A 24,062-nucleotide genomic window follows, 5' to 3' on the forward strand; every position below is an offset into this window, starting at 1 on the left:
TGTTGGAAAAGGACTACAAACGTGTATGACTATTTAGTCGAGCAAAATCTATTGCATATTTATAGATAACTATAAATATATTTAACAAATTTAGGAGAATAATCAATTTGAGTATATTTATACCAGTAGAAGTGTTAGGTGTTGCACATATATTCATAAAACCATGGAACTGTTTCGTATTTTTACTTTATGTTCATATGACGGCAGAAATATCTTGAAATATTCCTATAAGATGGCATACTTCCTCAACGTTGGATTTTATTTGTTTAAATAAAATAAAATATATTTAAACACTACATTAACATAAAAAAGTATGGACTCAAGTTAAATAGTGCATGTATCGATATGTGATTTTATAGATAGTCTGCATATTAGTTTCAATACATCCGCGGCATATAAGAAGTTAAGTACATAATCTAGTCTAAACATAACCCTAATAGTGAAAACTCGGAAAGTAAGCGGTCTTTAATTAGCTAACCAAACGACATCAAGAACCGCGGAAATGGCAAGCAAGAAGCAGTTGAAGAATGCAAACGCAATTGAAATCGCAACTCGATCACAGAAGCTATGTAACGGCTTACAGAAATTGGGTAAAGGTGGGTGTTTTATTCCTGTTCGGTTCAAGTTGGTTACACCTGTCGCAGCCGATACAGAACTCATCATTGCGTACGCGAACACCTACATTTTTTTTTGAAAAGCCAAATATATTAAAAAAAAAACCAAAGAGAACCACTTACAAGAGGCAAATAGGCCGCGAACAAAAAAATATAAACAGAAAAAAACTAAAGAACTAAACAACATAGGTAAGTTTATCACCGTTATTTACAAATTTATGTTTGTTGTTATGTTAGTTCTTGTATAAATAATTAGAGAAGTAAATCACATTACAATATCCTAGTGTTTTTTTATATTAAAATCGCTAATTTAGTTATTGGGCCAACTTTGGGTTGCTAAAGTTATGGGCTGCAAACAAAACTAATTTTCTTCAATGGATTATTATTATTATTATGTAAACAGTAACTATATGCTTACATTTTAACACAAGTAAAGGGTAAACATATAAAACAACACTAGCTCTTTTAATCATCGACTTCAACGCAAAAGTCTACTTTGGTACTTCAAGCTCTATTAGAACTAAATCTAGTTGACTTCAAATGGGCCTAAGTATGTTGTTATTCTATGATATATATATATATATACCGGAAACCTCATTATTAGACTCTATCGATATCCTGCTAACTAACAAGAAATCATAGCTTATATTGTGGGTGTTATATAATTAGATGTGGGATAGATGTCTCAAAAACAGTTGAAGAGAATAGCACAAAGAACCATATAATTGTCATATTATAAACGAATACCTGATCACCTGCAAAAATGATCCAAGCATGGTTTCTAGACGAGAAGATTGACTCCTTACGTAACGCTCTTGATGATGTCATAACTAGTTGGAGAAGAGAGTGGATCGCTACAATTGCGGATACACATACCAAATATCTGTCATAATTAATTTGAGTTTTTTTATCAACGACAACACAAGAATGCGCATGATCACTAAATCAACATGAGTTTATGAAACTTAATCCCACACGCATTTCATTCCAAATTACTTCATCACACTTGCATGATTTGCATTTTGGTTCATAACAATCGTGCACACTCTAACTACTCATTGGTTGGTAGCTCGATAACACAAATTAAACCAGCATTAGAGCTAGAATTTGCATGTTTATGCACGCATTTTTTTAGCCCTGCTTGCGGCGCGCACATATGATGTATATATATGTGAACCCTCGGGTGGGCAAAAGTGAAATTGCACTAATTTTGACGTTATTTTACTAATCTCGTGAAAATAACGTTAAAAGTGACGGACGTTAATCAGGCATCATGTAGTGGCGTTGATAGCTGAAAGATAAGGGTACATGCACCGATCAGCCGGTGTCCCGATGATTGAGTGCTATGTGCCTTATGTCTAAGGCTTGATGCAAAACTACTATCGAGCCGGGGGCCTCACCGGAAGCAGCCTCTCTATCCCTATGGGGTAGAGGTAAGGCTGCCTACATCTTACCCTCCTCAGACCCTACCATAGCTTTGCTATTGGTGGGATATACTGAGTACGATGATGATGATGATGATGATGCACGCATTTTTTAATATATACAAAAGCCAATAATCAACTGATTCATCTTAAGGGTAAATTTGTATTAAGACAATAATCATTTTCGAATAAGTAATCACAAACTATTTAGCGTTTTACTCATCCAAACGCGTAGAAGTATCTTATCTCCTTTTATAAAGCAAAATACACTGATAGAGATTCGTTAAACACAATTAGAAATCTTTAAGAACCGCATAAGCACTTGTTCATAATGTTAGGAAGGGTTCTAAGCAGAACATAAAATTTTAGAGAACATTAAATACAAAACAAATAATTCATTTTTTCAATTTTAAGAAAATTTAAAGTATAAGAAATCGACAGACATCCAATATTTATACATATGTTCTAATATTCTAAAAAAATAAACAAAATTCTTTGGTTTATTAAATCTAGACATGTGCAAGTCATGCATAGATTATATTTCCTAATAAATTTGTTGTGGCTCAATGGTAGAGCACTTACTTTACAAGTGAGAGGTAAGGGGTTCAAACCTCACTATCACCAATTTATATGAGAGATATGAGGGATGACCCTGGCTTGCCAAGACTCAGATCACCCGGTTTTACCGGCTCCTCGCTGTCGTGCCATTTGGCGGGCGTGGGGGTCGGGTTTTATCCGGTGAATCCCTCAATAGGTGGACCGCTAGGGGCTCCGTCCGTCCGGACTAGTGGCCGGCTCAGGCTACCTTTAACCAATGGAGGCCGCGTACAAAATACCCGGCGTTACTTAGTGGGTCGTTAAAAAAAAAGATTATATTTCCTACACATAACTTAGACAGGTGTATGAAAACCTAAAAAAAACATGTAGACAAATTAGTTTAATGGTGTAGAAATTTTAAATTTTGAAAATTATGAACCGTCAATACAAATTAAAAAAAAATAAAAAATTCTTGTTCTCACAATTTAGTATTTTGTAATTACCAATTGGGTAACCAACCACCTTTGTTTTCTCTCCCAAATGAAAGAAGTGTTTGTGCTATTGTTTGTTTAAAATTGGTATTGTAACCCATGCATTGAATGGTTATACTGTACAAGTAAATAACGCATATGCCCTCCCCAAATATGGACAAATGTGTCATTGTCCATTAATATACCATTTCACAATAATAAAGGAATCACGATTCACGGGCAATATATAGAGCTCGTGATACCATAATCCCAAAATTATCATTTTGTGTGATAATTTAATTTTCTAACGAAAACAAATAAATATATATTGCATATAAAAATTTGGGTAAATTTACACTGCAGTGCAAAAATGAAGACAGAACCCCTAGGCCGAAAGGAAACCTCACCAGCCACCATTGTCAACATTTAATATCAGTAATTTTGGTACGCGCTTTTTTAGAAATTCGATATTAGTATTTTTGGTGCGGTTAGAAAGAACTTACACGAATGACCCAGAGAACGACCACTTGGAGTAAAGCGAAATCTCAAACCCGTAGATCAAAACGGTCGACTTCTCCTTAGCAGTAATCATTACAGCAAGCGAAACCAACGAAGCCGATACGATAACAAGCCGTAAAACGATATGCATTACGTTGTAGTTTCGTGAAACCTTGCCAGCAGAGGTTAATGGTCCACTCATGGTGCCAGTTTCAGCCTCAGCAGCAACCTTGGTAGTTGTGGTGGTGGTTGTGGTGATGGTAGTGGTTTGAACCGGCAGCTGTATTGCGGGTTCGGGTGTGGTTTTGAGGTCGGTCATCTTGTTCTGTGAGTGTGTGGTGATTTGAGAGAATTGAGAGTATAAAATAATTGAAATGGAGGGAGTGAAATCAGGGGCATCCGTGACTCAACAGAAGAGTGATTGTTTTGTTTGTTTGTATTTCATGAAATATATTGTTTTTATTAAAGGATTAGTTTAAATATAGGAAAATTCCCAAAATAGGTATTTATGATTAGGTTTTTTAGTATGATTAGGTTTTTCAGGTTTTAGATGTCATTTTCAACATATTCTCAAAATAGGTATTATAAACTAGTTGTGATGAATAGTTTATGATTATTCACGAGTAGTTTTTATAACCAATTAAAACTTGCCACGTGTTTATAAACTAACCAAAACGACTTGTTTCACTAATAATCTACTCGTAAAGATTAAATAAGTTTAAACCCTCGTAATCAGCGCCACATGAGTAAATAAGATATTCTTTAGTCGCGGCGAGCAAATTATAAAACCTTAAGAGTCGTGAGTATTTTATCAAACTAACCACGACGATGAGTTTGATTAGCAAATGCATCTAACTGGTTTGTTTTACAAAACACTAACCGGAATGGTTAGTTTGTTTCGTCAACTAGTCTTTACGAGTAGATCAACGACTACTTTAAATCCATTATACGAGTATTTTGTTGATAACCAACTCGTCTCGATAAGTTTATCTGGTAAACATTACTCTTACGAGTAGTTCATTTGTAGTTAACTCGTCATGACTAGTTTACCTTGTTTATATTCCCAATACGAGTATTTTATTGTTAATCAACTCGTTCTGATAAGTTACCAGATTTACATTAACCATACGAGTATTTTATTGATAGTTAACTCGTCTTGTCTACTTTACTTTGTTTACATTCCAGTACGAGTAGTTAAGTAGTAATTAACTCGTCTTGGCCCAGTAATGTTATTGTAGGCCCACACATGTCTTCATATGACAGTAAGCCTAGTTTATAGCATGATACTAGTCACGATCTGCGGTGTACAAAAAACCCGAACCCGGAACCAGATCCGAAATAAAAACCCGGAACAGGTTTTTTAATGCCCGGGTTTTAATACCCAAACCCGTACCCGACCCTACCCGTAGGGTACTGATAGGGAATGCATTTTGGCACTAAAACCCGAACCCGAACCGAACCCGATTTGTATCCGGTAATACATGAAAACCCGAACCGGTTCCATACTCGGAACCGGGTTTTTCCAAAACCCGAAACTGAGTATTTCAAATGCCCGATGTATACCCGAAAAATACCTTAAAAATACCCCTAAAAAGTGTAAACTTTAAAAAAAATCCAATTTATACCTGAAAAAACCTCGGAAAAAAACCCGAAAAAATTCGTTAGTATGGTTTTCTCAATACCCGAACCCGGTTCCATACCCGAACCCGGGTATTTAAAAAACCCGATTTGTGCACCTCTAGTCACGACTAGTTTATAGCAAGATATACACAAGACGAGTTAACTATCAATAAAATACTCGTATGGTTAATGTAAATCTGGTAACTTATCAGAACGAGTTGATTAACAATAAAATACTCGTATTGGGAATATAAACAAGGTAAACTAGTCACGACGAGTTAACTACAAATGAACTACTCGTAAGAGTAATGTTTACCAGATAAACTTATCGAGAAGAGTTAGTTATCAACAAAATACGCGTATAATGGATATAAAGTAGTCGTTGACCTGTATCTACTCGTAAAGACTAGTTGACGAAACAAACTAACCATTCCGGTTAGTGTTTTGTAAAACAAACCAGTTAGATGCATTTGCTTATCAAACTCATCGTCGTGGTTAGTTTGATAAAATACTCGCGACTCTTAAGGTTTTATAATCTGCTCGTCGCGACTAAAGAATATCTTGTTTACTCGTGTGGCGCTGATTACGAGGGTTTAAACTTATTTAATCTTTACGAGTAGATTATTAGTGAAACAAGTCGTTTTGGTTAGTTTATAGACACGTGGCAAGTTTTAATTGGTTATACAAACTACTCGTGAATAATCATAAACTAGTCGTCACGACTAGTTTATAATACCTATTTTGGGAATATGTTGAAAATGGCACCTAAAACTTGAAAAACCTAATCATAAATACCTATTTTGGGAATTTTCCCTTTAAATATTCTATAAAATGTACGTACAAGATAGATCTCTATAAGTGTTACATCTTCACACGATCATGGTTTAGTAGGATCTTGTTATAACGGGCTGGGCCGGGTTGGATATCAAACTTTAATGTAGGGGTGAACAAAGAGCAAATCTTAACCGATGACCTGGTCATCGAACCGAAATTAAACAACTAAGACAAACCGATGGTTATGATTAAAGGTTATCTATGACACAAATGTCATTTCATAATTGCATGACAAGGACATAAAAGACATTTCATAATTCATGGTTTATAAAATTACTCTTTTATCCTTTTACTTAGGTCATTTCATAATTGTATGACAAGGACAAAAAAGACATTTTATAATTCATGGTTCATGCAAGTACATCTTTTATCTTATTGCTTTGACAAATTTATTTGTTTCTCTTTAATATATAGTTTTAAATAATTAATTTAATGTTTTTAATATTACCCGCATTAAAAGCAGTTATACCTAACTAAAAACCTACAATAACTAACCCTAACAGTACCTGTAACTTAACTGATGGATCGCCTTTTGGCCTAGAGACAACTTTTTCATTTAGCCCCCCTATGGCACTATCTAGGTGCTATATATAGAAGCCAAGTTAGAAATTATAATTAACTAAAGAATGAAAATCCAACTAAAGAAGAGCCTTTGTTATGCACCACCACATTTTCTATCTGAAAGACAACATGCAAACAATCAAAATTTACAATTAATGTAATGAAAAGTTAGACATAATTATATGAACTGCAATATATGTATCTCTGACCGTTCCAAAGGGACCAAAGAGTAACTTCAAGTAGTTTTCATCAGTATTGGAGGGTAAGTTTCTGACAAATGCTATTTTTATCTAGAAATACAAAAATGAAAGTATAAATATGTGTACAACAAACAATGCATGTTAACAAAATGAAATAAATTAACACCTTAGCAAGTTCGTCTTGATCAACTCCAGCATCTTCCTCAGCCCATTTAACAGAAGGATGCAAGAAATCACCGAGAACAAAACCTGGCTTAGAACCAAGCATAAATGCACGTGATGCGGCCTGTGATATCACATTAGTCTAAACTGAACTTTGATCGGTCAACAAGATGATGAGATAAGTAAACAGATAACTTACAACATGAGATGAAAACTTCACAAAAGCAAAACCACGGTTCTTGATCTTTTTGTTACCAGCAGCCTCATTTGGGGGCTGTGAAAGATCAATGGAAACAACATCTGGGAAAACCTATACCACCAAAAACAGTTGGTTACATGAAATTATGACCAACAAAAACAAATATAACCAAGAAAATATGTATTTACATGCCGAATAACCTTATTAAATTCATCAGCACTACACCTTACACACAAAAAAATTGACCATTTTTTTTGTTACCGTTACACTAAATTTGTATTTGACACTTTTTGTCCAAAAAAAATAAAAAATAACCAAATAATGCTTCAAACAACGTTTTGCAATTTGGTTTGTCAAAATCTTTTCATTTTGGTTCAAAAGATGAACCGTTTCAACTTTGTATGTATTTAAATTTATTTCTTAAAGTCATTAAATTAAATAACTCATCATTTTATATTCATGAAATGAAACCCACACTCCATGAAGCCACCAATTAATACCTATTTATGCATACATTGAACTTCAACATTCAATTGTCAATTAAATGACAATTGAATTACAAAAGTACCTCCCCTGTTTTAATCTACACTATATAAGTTATTATCCTTACTTTCTCCCAACATCTCTGTTCATTTCTACACCACTATTCTAGGTTATATATTTTGTTTTCCTATGTGAAAATCATTTGTGCTTACTTGGTATGAAACTGTTGTCTTGCACGTTAAAAGGATTTACTCATTCTTTGAGTGATGTAATATATGCACGACAAAAATATGTTGTTGTTTTTACTGCATGCTATTGGATCACTGCAACTTACATTATTTTAGAGTTACTATAATTTTTTATTTTATAGTTTTTACTTATTCTCTAGATTTTTCTTGGATCTCTATCTTATATAATAATATGATAAATTGCTTACCCACTATTAACTGCAATGCCATTAATTCATACGTTTATTCTATATTATAATAATGTTGTGAAAAAAATATGATAAATTGTTTACACACTATTTACCATTTTTTTATCAGTAGGCACTTCTCGAATACAAAGAGATAAGCTTCATATCGGTGATCTCGATTTTTCTGTTGTGGTCCCGATGATTTCGCTCTTGTGGTCCTAATAGGGAGTGGGTGGAGTCACAACGACGAAAAAGGGTCTGGATGTTGGTCTCAGCAGCGATTAGTAGATGGTAGTGGTAACTAATCATGGTGCCCATTGGGTGCTGTTGATCCATTTATAGCCAAACGATGTTTTCAAGAACTAGAAAGACAAAACTTGGATGATTATAAGGTTCTTTTGTAACAGTTTTATTAAGGTTGTGAGATAATTTATACCAATTGGGCAAGGGTTATATACACTCAAGTTTTGAACCATCGTTTCATTTAATTTCTCCATTGAATACGACAATTGAATCATCATTTGGTGATGGCTAATGTAACACCCCGGCTTTAAGCGGAATACGCCCAGGTGTAACGTACAGATCACTCATAGCTTGTAACACTATTTAAAGCGGCAATAATTATATCATTTCATTTCGTAACGTAACAAGTACATAATTATTCATAATTAAAAATAAAAATAAACACTTCATCAAAACAATAAATATGTCCTTTATTCAAATATCCTACTAATGATCTTCATCCTTAGCACACCATCGATTCAACCTGTAGCACGTTGAAAATAATATATTTGTCAACAATTAAGTTGATGAGTTTTCATAAGTTTTTGAGCATACATATATATGAAAGGCACGATTCAACATTCGTAATGTAATAAATATTCAAGCGTAAAGTAAATGAAATCAATTAATGTCGTCCTCCCGTTCCTTTAGCCGAGGCTGTAGTAATAGGGGAAATGAGAACCACCTTACGAACAACCGAGGTCGTAACGTTAGACGGCGTAGGTACATCCCGTCAGACCCTCCCACTATGTGTATGCGTTTGCGTAACTCCTGGTGGTCGGGCAAAAGTCGTGTATATTATTATAGTTTTTGTTTACTTTTAGTTTAAATATTATGTGAACTTTGGTACTTCAAGCGTGTTTATGTGTTTCAGGATACTTGAAGTTAAGGACGCTTATCGGGATGAATTACGGGCTTGGAACAAAGATATAGAAGACTCATGATGATTGGCACGCTTTCCTATGCAAAATAAATGAAGAAAATAAAGAAAATTCTGTCAGACGCCTTTAGCGCGGTGCTAAAAGGTCCTGATGGTGATGTCAGCGTATCTCTAAGATCATCAGAATTTTGAGTTTTTAGCGCGGCGCGAAAATCACACCCCTGGGATGTTAGCGACGCGCTAAGATCCTCATAACGGGAAAAATAACCCTAACTTTGATATAATCAGTTTTTCAGCCCCCATTGGAGATATCCTTCATTCCTTCAACCAAATACAAGCCATAGGACGATTTTCCACCATTCCGAAGCCTCCGGTTCGTCCGTTCATCGCATGCTTTCTTCCTCTCATCAGATAAGCAAATCCTTAGTGATGCCGATGTCAGGCTAAACCATTGTATTCACTTTAGGCTAGGGTTTTATGTAAACTAACTTTGATCAGATTCTATGTTTTGAATGCTTATGAACTTGATTGAATGTCTTTAATCTTGTTTTACATTATGAATTGATTGTTTAAACAGTTTATGATTTTGATTGTCAAACTTTGCATCACTTTTCTGGTTGTGTTCATCACATGTAGGGTTAGCTCTTATGTCATTGAACCAATAATCGTTAGTCATTGCTTATAACTGATTTTCATATTTTAAACTGGTAATTGGGTAAACCGGAGTTCAGTTGTGTCAACAATTCGGATAGGGTATCGTTTGTTGTCACACCCTCAAATTCCACTAACGGAGTTTTACCGTCAGAGGGTGTGAACTAACAGGATCGGAATCATCAGTTATAATCAATCCATAAAAACGTTTAAATGAAATTAAGTGCGGAAGCGTAAAAACCAAAAGACAAAAGTTGTGTCACGCAGGACGACTTAAAAACCCAAGTAATAATAGTTAAAACATGTTTGCATATCAGAATGTTCAAAAACCATGCATGATCCTATACCGCGCGCCCGCCTCGGCTACCTGAGAATAACATACTAAAAGTGTCAACACAAGGTTGGTGAGTTCACAAGTTTAAATAAAATAAAGCGTTTAGCGTTTGCGTTCAGCGTTTTGCGTTTAGCGTTTTGCGTTCAGCGTTTTGCGTTACCAGATAGTGTTATGTCAATTATATATCTATAGGTAGCTAGCCTATAAAACAAGTATTACTAAGTGTTCGACACCGAAGCTGACTGTTTATCAAGTGCCTTGTCACCAGGTCATCCAGACCATGATACGTGTTAGCCAAAATTACACCCGCTCGACCTCCAGTCGAGTTTAGCGTTGGGTGGGGTTTGTCAAACCCAGTAGTACTACTCAGCAGTGACTCGCTATTCCAAATATTAACCGGTTCGATGTGTAGGACTTCAAATGTTTCGTTTGCCACTTAGCCTTTACAAGTGATATATAATTTACTAACAAAATCTTGAATGCGTTTATCGGAGTATGTTATCTCCCCCAAGTGAAAAGCGTTTAAAACAGTTTAAAGGGGTAAGTGAAACTCACTGTTTGCGAAGAATTCCCAAAATAAATCACCAAGTGATGCGCGTCACAGAAAACTCTCTCTAGCGTTCTAAAACAACAAGGAGATTTTCTAAGTATCGGAACTAATATCGAGTCTCTAGACCCGGCACATAATTCCTAATCACAAGATACGTTTCGTGTTTGTTTGTGAATCGTGTGTGACTTAACGAGTACATTTGTGATACGATACGTGTGTGAGCAATTATTTACGTGTCATGTATTAATAATGTACATCACTAGCAATTACTCCCCGTAAGGGCAATTTGGTCACACATAACAATTAACTAGCAATTATTCCCCGCAAGGGCAATTTGGTCAAAACACGACAACTATTTAGCAAGTATTCCCCACAGGGGCAAATTGGTCAAAACATAACAATTAACTAGCAATTATCATGTTTCATGCATTTTCACAAAATTCAGCAGCTAGTTTCACCGAGACAGAAATTCTACTTGAAAGATTGTACTATTCCACCGATCATAGCATCTCAATTAATTTACCAAAAATCATCACTAAAGCATGAATGTGTTAGGTTTCCAGAAAATATTTTATTTTATTTTTATTCCACATAGATTTCTCATAATGATTAAAACATTACAGCAAACTCATAACAGTAAAATTTGTGCGCAACAGAATGTTATTTGAAATTCCCGTTAAATGAAAAATCCAAAAAATGCAAGACCACTTGGGTTAAGTTCCTAACTCAACAAGTCAACTTCCAGAAGTGGAACCAACCCAATTGGTCTCATAGTTCATGAGATATAACATTTACAAAACAACCTAACAGCAGGTCTAACAACTCAGCTTTGCACAACGTTTTTGTAAAATCATAAAGGTTAACTTTTACACGTCCAAAAATTGCAAATTTATATTATTTAGAAACTAGACTCAACCTAGTTTACTGTAGTATTAATAATCTCAACCAATTTTTACATTTATACCCAGATACAGACAATTGAACATCAACAACACAATCTGTCCAGAAACTGTTTGCAACATAACTCAACATATTAACCATCTATAGACCATAATCCGTTCATATAACACTCTAAACACCATAATCACTATCCATGCATATCAATTACACATTACATCCATGATTAGGGTTTTACTTGAACTCAAAATCAAGAAACAAACGATTAACATGCAATAACACCAATACTAGCTATCAATTCAACCATCAATACATCTTTCAATCAAAACAAGACACATGAACATAATCACATATAAAAATCGGACCTAGGGTTTATAATTAACCCATTAAAATCGAATTTAAGCATAGAGGATGCATAGGATAGTTGTTTATACCTTCCTAGCACCTTAATCTTCAATCAAACTTGAACAACCTTGATTGTATGTGTGTGTATGAGGGCCGATCGCAAGGGAGAAGTGGGAGAGGGCTGCCGTCGGTTTGGGAGAGAAAGGAAGAGGAGATTTAGGGTTTTAGGTTTATACTAATAATAATAATATAATACACTTTGGTCCCTTAACTTTCAAATGTTACTTTACTAGTTTAATTAACTAATTCTTGCACCTTGAATTAACGTTTATAACAATGTTATCACATAACACATAAGTCTAACTTATAATTATCCCATAATTATTGTTTTGACGTTTTTCGTTTATTCACCAATTGTTTGCGTCAACTCGTTTGCGTTTCGGTGCAATTCCCGAAAGACTACACATGTAGTAAGTGTCAAGCGTCATTTAAACCCTAGTTTAAATGTAATGAGGTGTGCGTTATAGGTTTAGTGATCTAAAGTTTGGATTGACGGAGTTGAGTTAACGGAGTTAACCTGAAATTGACGATTGTCACATCATTCCCATGTTAGAGAATTTTCGTCCCGAAAATTTGAGTCAAGTCGTGATGAGTGTCTGAAAAAGTAAGAAAAATTTTCAGTTTGTCATATCATCCCCTAGTAGAAAGAAATTTCGTCCTGAAATTTAATTCATACATCCGGTGATTTCTGACGGTTTGTCGGGTTTCGCGGTTTTCTGTGTTTGGTCAGCCCTTCAAAAAGGTGAGGATACTTTTTCATCATTTGATCCTCGCGTTCCCACGTGAACTCCGGTCCACGTCTCGAGTTCCAACGAACCTTAACGATTGGAATTTTGCTGTGCTTGAGCGTTTTGGTTTCTCAATCCAAAACTTCGACTGGTTCTTCAATGAAGCGTAATTGTTCATCAACTTGCAGTTCATCCAAAGGGACTACTTGGGTTTCATCAGATAGGCATTTCTTCAAATTGGATACGTGGAATACATTGCGTACGCCACTGAGTTCCGTTGGTAGGTCCAGTCGGTACGCCACCGGACCAATGCGTTCTGTTATCCGGTAAGGACCAACGTATCGTGGGTTGAGTTTGTTTCACTTCCCAAAGCGAACCACACCTTTCCAAGGTGAGACTTTGAGTAACACTTGTTCATTCACTTGAAATTCGAGAGGTTTTCGGCGCTTGTCGGCGTAACTCTTTTGGCGATCTCGTGCTGCTGCCATGCGATTTCGGATTTGAACAATCTTTTCCGAAGTTTCGAGTACCAGTTCTGGACCAGTGATTTGGCTGTCACCCACCTCTGCCCAGCAGAGAGGTGATCGACACTTCCGTCCGTACAGTGCTTCAAACGGCGCTGCTTTAATACTTGCGTGGTAGCTGTTATTATACGAAAACTCTACCAAAGGTAGGTGAGGTTCCCAACTTTTTCCGAAATCCAATACGCATGCACGCAACATGTTCTCTAAGGTCTGAATAGTTCGTTCACTTTGCCCATCCGTCTGAGGATGGTATGCTGTGCTCATATCAAGACGGGTGCCTAGTGCGCTTTGTAGTGACTTCCAAAAGTGCGAAGTGAAACGGGAATCTCGATCAGAAATGATTGAGACAGGCACTCCGTGTCTAGACACCACTTCTTTCATGTAGACGCGAGTCAATCTTTCCATTTTGTCCGATTCCTTAATCGCTAAAAAGTGTGCGGACTTAGTCAACCGGTCAGCGATCACCCAGATGGTATCGCATCCCGTCGGTGTTTTAGGTAATCCCGTGATAAAATCCATTGAAATGTGTTCCCATTTCCACATTGGAAGTTCCGGTTGCTGTAGCAGGCCAGATGGTTTCTGGTATTCTATTTTGACTCTGGCACAAGTCAAGCATTTGCTCACGTAGGTGGCAATGTCGGCTTTCATGTTCGGCCACCAGTAAAGTGCCTTTAAGTCATGGTACATTTTATCTGAGCCAGGGTGGATAGAATATCGGGACTTGTGAGCTTCGTCCATCACTAGAGTTCTCAACTCTCCGTACCGTGGAACCCAAATCCGGTTCTCAAAATATCGAACCCCGTCCGATTTGGTTTCAAGTTGTTTGTTCAAGCCCCGCATGAGTTCTGATGGAAGATTATCATCTTTCAAAGCTTCGAGTTGCGCCTCGCGAATTTGATCGGGTAAGTTGGCACGAATCGTGAGTTGCAATGCTCGCACTCGCCTGGGTTTATCGGTTTCTTTCCTGCTGAGAGCGTCGGCCACTACATTGGCCTTGCCAGGGTGGTACTTGATGGCACAATCATAATCCTTAAGCAGCTCGACCCAACGACGCTGTCGCATGTTCAGCTCCTTCTGATCGTAGATATGTTGGAGACTTTTGTGGTCGGTGTAAATGGTAAACTTGGTACCGTACAAGTAATGCCTCCATATCTTAAGGGCAAACACCACAGCTCCGAGTTCCAAGTCATGGGTCGTGTAGTTCTTCTCGTGAACCCGTAGTTGTCGAGAGGCATAGGCTATAACCTTCTCGAGTTGCATCAGCACACAACCGAGACCTTGTATCGATGCGTCACAGTGTACCTCAAAATTCTCTGTTCCCTCGTGTAGGGCTAGAATAGGGGCACTACAGAGTTTGGTTTTCAATAGTTGAAAAGCGGATTCTTGTGCGTCACCCCAATTGTACTTAGTACCTTTGTGAGTCAAAGCGGTGAGGGGTTGGGCAATCTTTGAAAATCCCTCGATGAAACGCCGGTAGTAGCCGGCCAGTCCTAGGAATTGCCGCACCTCAGTCGGGGTCTTAGGTGCTTCCCAGTTTTTGATGGCCTCTACCTTACCGGGATCGACATGGATACCGTTCTCGTTGATCACATGTCCTAAAAAGTGAACCTCGCGAAGCCAAAATTCGCATTTCGAGAGCTTAGCGTACAGTTGCTCCTTCTTCAATAATTCCAGAATTACCCTCAAGTGTTCTTCATGGTCTGCCTTGTCCTTGGAATAGACCAGGATATCATCAATAAACACAATCACAAACTTGTCGAGGTACGCCTTGCATACTCGATTCATGAGATCCATGAATACGGCTGGTGCGTTGGTTAAGCCAAAAGGCATAACTGAAAACTCGTAGTGACCATACCGTGTTCTGAAAGCCGTCTTTGAGATATCTTCTTCACGCACTCTTAATTGATGGTAACCAGACCGCAGATCGATCTTCGAGTAGTAACTCGATCCTTGGAGCTGGTCAAACAGATCATCAATTCGGGGTAAAGGATAACGGTTCTTGACCGTCACCTTGTTCAACTCCCGGTAGTCGATGCACATGCGGAAAGTCCCGTCCTTCTTTCGGACAAATAAAACAGGGGCTCCCCATGGTGATGAGCTAGGTCGGATAAAACCCTTATCCAACAATTCTTGTAACTGAGTGGACAGCTCCTGAAGCTCCGCCGGTGCGAGCCGATACGGAGCTCATGCTATGGGTGCTGCACCGGGGGTCAACTCGATTTGGAATTCGACTTGTCGAATAGGAGGGAGTCCAGGCAAATCCTTCGGGAAAACTTCCGGAAAATCTCGCACAATCGGTATATCTTCAATTCGCTTCTCTTCCGCGGGTTTCTCAACAATCTGCGCCAAAATTGCCGGATGACCCTTTCGTAGATACTTCTGCGCCTTCATGAGGGTAATGACGCTGGTGGTCATGCCGTTTCTCTCGCCCCGGATCGAAATGATCTCGCCGGAAGGGGTAGTAATGTGGACTATCTTGTCGTGACATATAATCTCCGCTCGGTTCTCGGATAACCAGTCCATGCCGACCACGACATCGAAACTACTAAGCGTAAAAGGAATAAGGTCGATATCAAAGACATGACCTGCCAATTTTAACTTACATCCCGCAAGTACATGAGTCGTTAATATAGTCTTACCGTCAGCTAATTCAACAGGAAACTTAGCATCTAACGGGGTTGGAGTTAGGTCTAAGAGTTGACTAAAGGCTTTCGACACAAAACTCCTATCAGCTCCAATGTCAAACAATAAAGAAGCAAAACAATCGTTCACAGGGAACTTACCAGTCACCACGTATGGATCATTGCGGGCTTGACCCGACCCAATAACAAAAGCTCTTCCTTTACCATTGTTTCACCACCACTGCCACTTCCATTACTTCCATTGTTGTCGTTCTGTTTCAGCTTGGGACAATCTTTCCTGAAATGACCCTCCTGACCACATTCGAAACATCCCTTAGCCGTCATAGGTGGTTTAGGAGCACCCTTTGCCGCCAGGTCTCCTCTACAGTCCTTTGCCTAGTGACCCATCTTTCCGCATCTCAGACACTTGACACGGTCACACGGGGCCAGCATGATGATAGTTACACCTGTTACACTTCGGGTACTTCCCAGCATAGCCGCTCGAACCCTGCCCGCTACCGTTGTTATTGTTATTGTGACCCTGATTGTTGAAGCCCCGAGTGAGTTCGGGCTTACGGTAGTGTTGTTGCTGTGGGGGGTTCGAGGATGAGGATCTGGTGTTGTCAAACTTTCTCTTTCCATTGCTTGGGTTGTTGTTGTTGCTGTTGTTGTCAGTGCTCGGGTTGTCACGGGCTTTAGTGGTTGAACCCCTAGGTGGTAGCGCACCTTGGGTCACTGCTTGATCCGTCAGTTTGTGAGCTAACCGGATCGCTTGTTGAATCGTGGCTGGTCTGAAAGACGTCACCATGCCCTGAATTTGCGGTGCCAACCCATCAATATACATTTCAATCCTCTTACTCGGCGGGTCTACCATCCGTGGACACATCACAGCCAACTCGTGAGAACGGGTGGTGTAGGCTTCGATTTCTGAACCCACCATCTTCAATGACCAAAACTCGGATTCCAACTTTGCAATCTCCTCCCTAGGACAGTACTCTTCTCGCATCATGTTTTTGAACTCCTCCCAGTTCATCGCGTTAGCCAGTTCCAATCCTAGGATCTGCACGTTTGAATTCCACCATGTGAGGGCAGAATCTTCAAGTGTTCCAGCAGCAAATTTGACCCTACTGGCAGGGGGACAATTACACATCTCAAACGCCGACTCGGCCTTCTCAGTCCAACGCAGGAAGCCTATAGCTTCCTCGGTGCCCTTAAACGAACTGGGCTTGCAGTCAAGGTAATTCTTGAAGGTACACGTTCCAATTGGACCTCCAGCTTGGTTCTGTACATGTGCGGCTAGAGCGGCCGCCGCGTGGTCATTCAGCAGAGTTTGGAGTTCTGCTGCAGTCAGGTTGATGTTACCACGTCCGTGTCCAGCGTTTCTTCCATCTAGGTGTTATCATCACTAGATGTCATCATCTAAGGACACCTCTGAGTGTGCCTCCTCCTCAGCCGGTTCTTCCTCCTGTTCTTCTTCGAGTTCCTCATCGGGATCTTCCTCGGGATCCTCCTTAGGTTCCTCTTCGGGATCTTCTTCGGGTTCCTCTTCAGGCTCTGCCTCAGGCTCTGCTTCAGGTTCTGCCTCAGGCTCTGCCTCAGATTCGGCTGCGTTCTGAGCAATTTGCATTTGTAAGGCATCGCAACGCTCTAAAGCTATCTTGGTTCGGGTCCTTGCTACTTGGAGTTGCTCTTGCAAGTCTATCATCTCGGCTTGCATCTTTCTCATAATCTTCATCTGTTGATCACTAGCCTCTTGCATTTCCTTCATTGCTACTGTCATGCGGGAAATTTCCTCTTTAGTTTCGGTTCCATCTTTTAACAGTCCGGAAACGTTCGCTCTCGTATAGCGCATGTAACCAACATCACGCTCCAAACAAGAAACAACAGCTGCGAGCACACGCTCTACAGGTTCGGTTATGGGTGGTAGGGTGTTGGGGTAAGCAGGATGGTTCGGGTGAGGTAATGGGGGAACTTGTTCACGATAGACCATACGCCTGATCATATTAGGGTACCAATCCCAACTAACTTCATTTTCGTACATGCCTCCGGATAAGCGATACCTCTTCGGTGCAGGAGCTTCGAGTTCCGGGACTACACGGGGTGGCGATGCGGTAGGTATCTGCGGTTCTTTCCCGTGAGCATGAGTCATCGGATCTGATGATGATGATGATGGCGGCGTCGACATTCCTACAGGTAAGCCGTGTATGCGCGCGTATGAGTGAAAGGGGTAAAGAGATAAGATAACAAAGACTACACAAATCTATGCAGTGCGTATCATTATAACTAATGGGTCGTCGCGGTTATAGTCTAGTATGCATGCAATTTCTAGTTCGCTATAACCAATGGCTTTGATACCAATCTGTCACACCCTCAAATTCCACTAACGGAGTTTTACCGTCAGAGGGTGTGAACTAACAGGATCGGAATCATCAGTTATAATCAAACCATAGAAACGTTTAAATGAAATTAAGTGCGGAAGCGTAAAAACGAAAAGGCAAAAGTTGCGTCACGCATGACGACTTTAAAACCCAAGTAATAATAGTTAAAACATGTTTGCATGTCAGAATGTTCAAAAACCATGCATGATCCTATACCGCGCGCCCGTCTCGGCTACATGAGAATAACATACTAAAAGTGTCAACACAAGGTTGGTGAGTTCACAAGTTTAAATAAAATAAAGCGTTTAGCGTTTGCGTTCAGCGTTTTGCGTTTAGCGTTTTGCGTTCAGCGTTTTGCGTTACCAGATAGTGTTATGTCAATTATATATCTATAGGTAGCTAGCCTATAAAACAAGTATTACTAAGTGTTCGACACCGAAGCTGACTGTTTATCAAGTGCCTTGTCACCAGGTCATCCAGACCATGGTACGTGTTAGCCAAAATTACACCCGCTCGACCTCCAGTCGAGTTTAGCGTTGGGTGGGGTTTGTCAAACCCAGTAGTACTACTCAGCAGTGACTCGCTATTCCAAATATTAACCGGTTCGATGTGTAGGACTTCAAATGTTTCGTTTGCCACTTAGCCTTTACAAGTGATATATAATTTACTAACAAAATCTTGAATGCGTTTATCGGAGTATGTTATCTCCCCCAAGTGAAAAGCGTTTAAAACAGTTTAAAGGGGTAAGTGAAACTCACTGTTTGCGAAGAATTCCCAAAATAAATCACCAAGTGATGCGCGTCACAGAAAACTCTCTCTAGCGTTCTAAAACAACAAGGAGATTTTCTAAGTATCGGAACTAATATCGAGTCTCTAGACCCGGCACATAATTCCTAATCACAAGATACGTTTCGTGTTTGTTTGTGAATCGTGTGTGACTTAACGAGTACATTTGTGATACGATACGTGTGTGAGCAATTATTTACGTGTCATGTATTAATAATGTACATCACTAGCAATTACTCCCCGTAAGGGCAATTTGGTCACACATAACAATTAACTAGCAATTATTCCCCGCAAGGGCAATTTGGTCAAAACACGACAACTATTTAGCAAGTATTCCCCACAGGGGCAAATTGGTCAAAACATAACAATTAACTAGCAATTATCATGTTTCATGCATTTTCACAAAATTCAGCAGCTAGTTTCACCGAGACAGAAATTCTACTTGAAAGATTGTACTATTCCACCGATCATAGCATCTCAATTAATTTACCAAAAATCATCACTAAAGCATGAATGTGTTAGGTTTCCAGAAAATATTTTATTTTATTTTTATTCCACATAGATTTCTCATAATGATTAAAACATTACAGCAAACTCATAACAGTAAAATTTGTGCGCAACAGAATGTTATTTGAAATTCCCGTTAAATGAAAAATCCAAAAAATGCAAGACCACTTGGGTTAAGTTCCTAACTCAACAAGTCAACTTCCAGAAGTGGAACCAACCCAATTGGTCTCATAGTTCATGAGATATAACATTTACAAAACAACCTAACAGCAGGTCTAACAACTCAGCTTTGCACAACGTTTTTGTAAAATCATAAAGGTTAACTTTTACACGTCCAAAAATTGCAAATTTATATTATTTAGAAACTAGACTCAACCTAGTTTACTGTAGTATTAATAATCTCAACCAATTTTTACATTTATACCCAGATACAGACAATTGAACATCAACAACACAATCTGTCCAGAAACTGTTTGCAACATAACTCAACATATTAACCATCTATAGACCATAATCCGTTCATATAACACTCTAAACACCATAATCACTATCCATGCATATCAATTACACATTACATCCATGATTAGGGTTTTACTTGAACTCAAAATCAAGAAACAAACGATTAACATGCAATAACACCAATACTAGCTATCAATTCAACCATCAATACATCTTTCAATCAAAACAAGACACATGAACATAATCACATATAAAAATCGGACCTAGGGTTTATAATTAACCCATTAAAATCGAATTTAAGCATAGAGGATGCATAGGATAGTTGTTTATACCTTCCTAGCACCTTAATCTTCAATCAAACTTGAACAACCTTGATTGTATGTGTGTGTATGAGGGCCGATCGCAAGGGAGAAGTGGGAGAGGGCTGCCGTCGGTTTGGGAGAGAAAGGAAGAGGAGATTTAGGGTTTTAGGTTTATACTAATAATAATAATATAATACACTTTGGTCCCTTAACTTTCAAATGTTACTTTACTAGTTTAATTAACTAATTCTTGCACCTTGAATTAACGTTTATAACAATGTTATCACATAACACATAAGTCTAACTTATAATTATCCCATAATTATTGTTTTGACGTTTTTCGTTTATTCACCAATTGTTTGCGTCAACTCGTTTGCGTTTCGGTGCAATTCCCGAAAGACTACACATGTAGTAAGTGTCAAGCTTCATTTAAACCCTAGTTTAAATGTAATGAGGTGTGCGTTATAGGTTCTGTGATATAAAGTTTGGATTGACGGAGTTGAGTTAACGGAGTTAATCTGAAATTGACGATTGTCACATTTGTCCTCACAACCCAACTGTTAGGTTTAGTAATTACAGCGCAATTAATCTTTTGAATCTGTGATTAGTCGGTCATCACATTAACTGAACCTAAAGTGAATCGTTTTCTCATTATTGTTTACAAGCAAGTTTAGTATAATCATAAACAATATGCAAGAATAATATTAAAATGTACGCTAATTGTGAATCGTTTGTAAATAAACACATAACTAACGAGATAAAACTTGTGACATGCTATACCTCAAAAATATTAAAAGCGTTAAAATGGGGTTATGAAGAACTCACTTGGAATAGGGAATACGGTAACGAGGAGTTGGTAACGATTAAAGAAACTAGGTGGTTTCACGAGAAGTCCCGATAATTTGTCCTAGTTATAAGGTATAAACAACATAAATATCTAAAGCGAAAAGAACGAACTAAACATGAATATAAAACAAAAATTAGGTTAATAATAGATTTGGGGATCGTTAGTTTGTTACGTATATTTAAAACGGGTTTTCAAAAGTGTAATTAAAACTTGTATTAGTTTAGTTATTCTTATAAATCGTGTTGGAATATTAAACAAAAACTATAAGTTTAACCATTTAAAATATATATTCCGAATTATTTATATATATATACGTATATATATATGTGAAAATGTTAAATAAACTCTATTTTAAAGGTTCAACGGGGTTCGGTTTAGTTAAACGAGTGTAAACAATATTTATTTTAATATAGTAAAGTATTAAAAGGTTTAAAAATAATTAATATTAAAAATATCAACAAAACCGGGCCTATGGGAATCGAACCTGCGCCCCAGGCCGGTTCAAGGCTTAACAACATGTGCACTGGCCATCTGAGCCAGTGTCTAACACGCATAGAACACAGAAAAGAAAATATATATGTAACAATTGGTTTATCCCCAAATCCATAATGAACCCTAATTTGTATAATTCTTTTAATTCGTTATAGTTAATAAAAATTGATTTAGGGTTTTTGCTAAGCACGAAATTCCGATTACTAAACATGTTTCAATTACCTGGATCGAACACGAATTGAAGGAGAACACGGAGCTATGGTTTGCGGCCAATGATGAAATCAGAAGAGGTTCGTTTCTGTTACAACAGTGCAATTAGGATAGGGGTTTGTTTCGTGAAGGTGAGATTATGGTGTGGAGAAATTTAATTGAGTTTTGGACTCATATTTATAGGCTAACGAGGTCAAGTTCAGCCCGCGTTTATAGTTAACGAAAACGATCCATAATTGATTCATTCTAGCTGTTAATTACGCGTTAAACTATAATAGGAAGAAGCGTGTATGTTAAGAATCATCCTAATTAATCCAAAACCCGTGATTATGGGTCAAACGAAATCAAAAACTTGAGGGGGGGGGGGGGTCTGATGGTGGTGACGGGAATGGAAGAAGGAAATATGGGGTTTGAATAAACTTTGCAACCAAGTCCTTCAAGATTGGTTTGGTGGCCAATTGTGGTGAGTAGTATATTGTAAGGGTTATAAGTGCACATAATAGATACTTTAAACGATTATAAATATTTTAATACGAGTCACGCGTAAATAATGATAAAACCGAATAACATAATTAAATGTGACCATCCGATTACAAACGGGTAATAAAACGAGTACAAATACTAAATCGATTTTGACGAATGTCCCAGAATTCCCAACTTTTAGAAAATTTTATCCCGAAATTAGGAATTAACATCCGTAGTAAAAAGATGCAGATACTTAGTCTTCATTTGGTCTTCACGTTCCCAAGTGACTTCCGCACCGCGCTTAGATTTCCAACGAACCTTGACCAAAGGGATTCGGCTACGCTTGGTTTCCTTATCCATTCGATCCACTATTTGCATCGGTCTCTCAACAAAGTGCATTGTCTTATCGATACGTACCTCATTGAGAGGGATGTGAAGGTTCTCGTCGGCTTGACACTTTCGAATGTTCAAAACATGAAACACATGATTGATGCCTTGAAGCTCTTGCGGGAGCTCGAGGCGATAAGCAACATCTCCGATTCGTTCAAGGATTTTGAAAGGACCATTAAATGGGGGGCTAGTTTACCCTTCATACCGAAACGGACTACCCCTTTCCAAGGTGAAACCTTGAGGAGGACAAGGTCGCCGACTTCGAATTCCTAGGTTCGTCGTCGCTTATTAGCGTAAGACTTTTGGTGACTTCTTGCAGTAAGCTGATTATTACGAATTTGAGCTATTTTTTCGGTGGTATCTTGTACCATTTCGGGTCCAGTGAGCTGAGTCTCACCGATCTCGTTCCAACAAATAGGAGAACGGTATTTACGGCCATAGAGAGCTTCGAATGGAGCCATTTTAATGCTCGAATGATAACTTTTTTAGTACGAAAACTCAACCAATGGAAGATGAGTATCTCAATTACCACCAAAATTGAGCACACAAGTTCTTAGCATGTCCTCAAAGGTTTGAATGGTTCTTTCCGACTGACCATCTGTTTGAGGATGATAAGCGGTGCTAAGATCAAGACGGGTTCCCAAAGGGGTTTGAAGCGAATTCCAAAAATGAGACACGAAACGACTATAATACTCAAAGGTATACCATGGCGACAAACAATCCCGTTGACATAGATTTGAGCGAGCTGCTCGATCGAATGCTTTTCCCGAATGGGAATGAAATGAGCTGTCTTGGTTAATCGATCGACAATTACCAAAATGCTATCATGTTGCCTCTTGGTGGTTGGAAGTTTTGTGACAAAGTCCATCGTAATGTTCTCCCACTTCCACACTGGAATAAAAGGTTTCACGAGCAAACCAGCAGGTTTTTGATGCTCGGCTTTTACCTTAGCACATGTTAAACATTTTCCGACATAGATAGCGATATCTTTCTTCATGCCGGGCCACCAGAAAGTAGTTCGAAGGTCGAAATACATTTTATCCGCACCGGGGTGGATAAGATATCGTGATTTTTGAGCTTCGTCCATTACAAACGTGCGAAGATTGTCACGATCTGGGACCCAAAGGCGGTTAAGAAAATAGAGCAAACCATCACGCTTGGTTTCGAGTTGGAGTTTAGCACCACACAACATCTCTTTGTACATATTTCCTTCAGTGACGAAGATGTGTTGGGCCTCAAAGATTCGTAGCTGAAGATCGTTTTGGATAACAACGCTTACAAGAAGAATGCTTTTGATATGGGTTTTCCGACTAAGGGCATCGGCTACTACGTTTGCT

The 24,062-nt window shown here is 38.4% G+C and overlaps 2 protein-coding genes across 2 annotated transcripts; both read right to left on the bottom strand.

Annotated features, from left to right (window-relative positions):
• Positions 1-316: 316 nt before the first annotated feature.
• LOC143602296 (CASP-like protein 3A1) lies at positions 317-3,865 on the bottom strand. Its single transcript, XM_077079459.1, has 3 exons — positions 3,549-3,865; positions 1,362-1,497; positions 317-678 (listed from the first exon to the last, which is right to left on the bottom strand). The coding sequence occupies exons 1-3, from the start codon at positions 3,860-3,862 to the stop codon at positions 466-468; spliced, it is 663 nt and encodes a 220-aa protein (XP_076935574.1). The 5' UTR covers positions 3,863-3,865; the 3' UTR covers positions 317-465.
• A 2,747-nt stretch (positions 3,866-6,612) lies between these two features.
• Positions 6,613-23,186, bottom strand: LOC143602295 (uncharacterized). Its single transcript, XM_077079457.1, has 5 exons — positions 23,094-23,186; positions 7,120-7,230; positions 6,925-7,044; positions 6,768-6,848; positions 6,613-6,675 (listed from the first exon to the last, which is right to left on the bottom strand). Exons 1-5 carry the CDS (start codon positions 23,184-23,186, stop codon positions 6,613-6,615), a joined length of 468 nt encoding a protein of 155 aa, XP_076935572.1.
• Between the last annotated feature and the right edge of the window lie 876 nt (positions 23,187-24,062).

This window comes from Bidens hawaiensis, unplaced genomic scaffold, assembly GCF_021521415.1.
Source record: "Bidens hawaiensis isolate Kalapana, Puna unplaced genomic scaffold, B.hawaiensis_p1.1 tig00058313_1, whole genome shotgun sequence".
Taxonomy (NCBI): Eukaryota; Viridiplantae; Streptophyta; class Magnoliopsida; order Asterales; family Asteraceae; genus Bidens; species Bidens hawaiensis.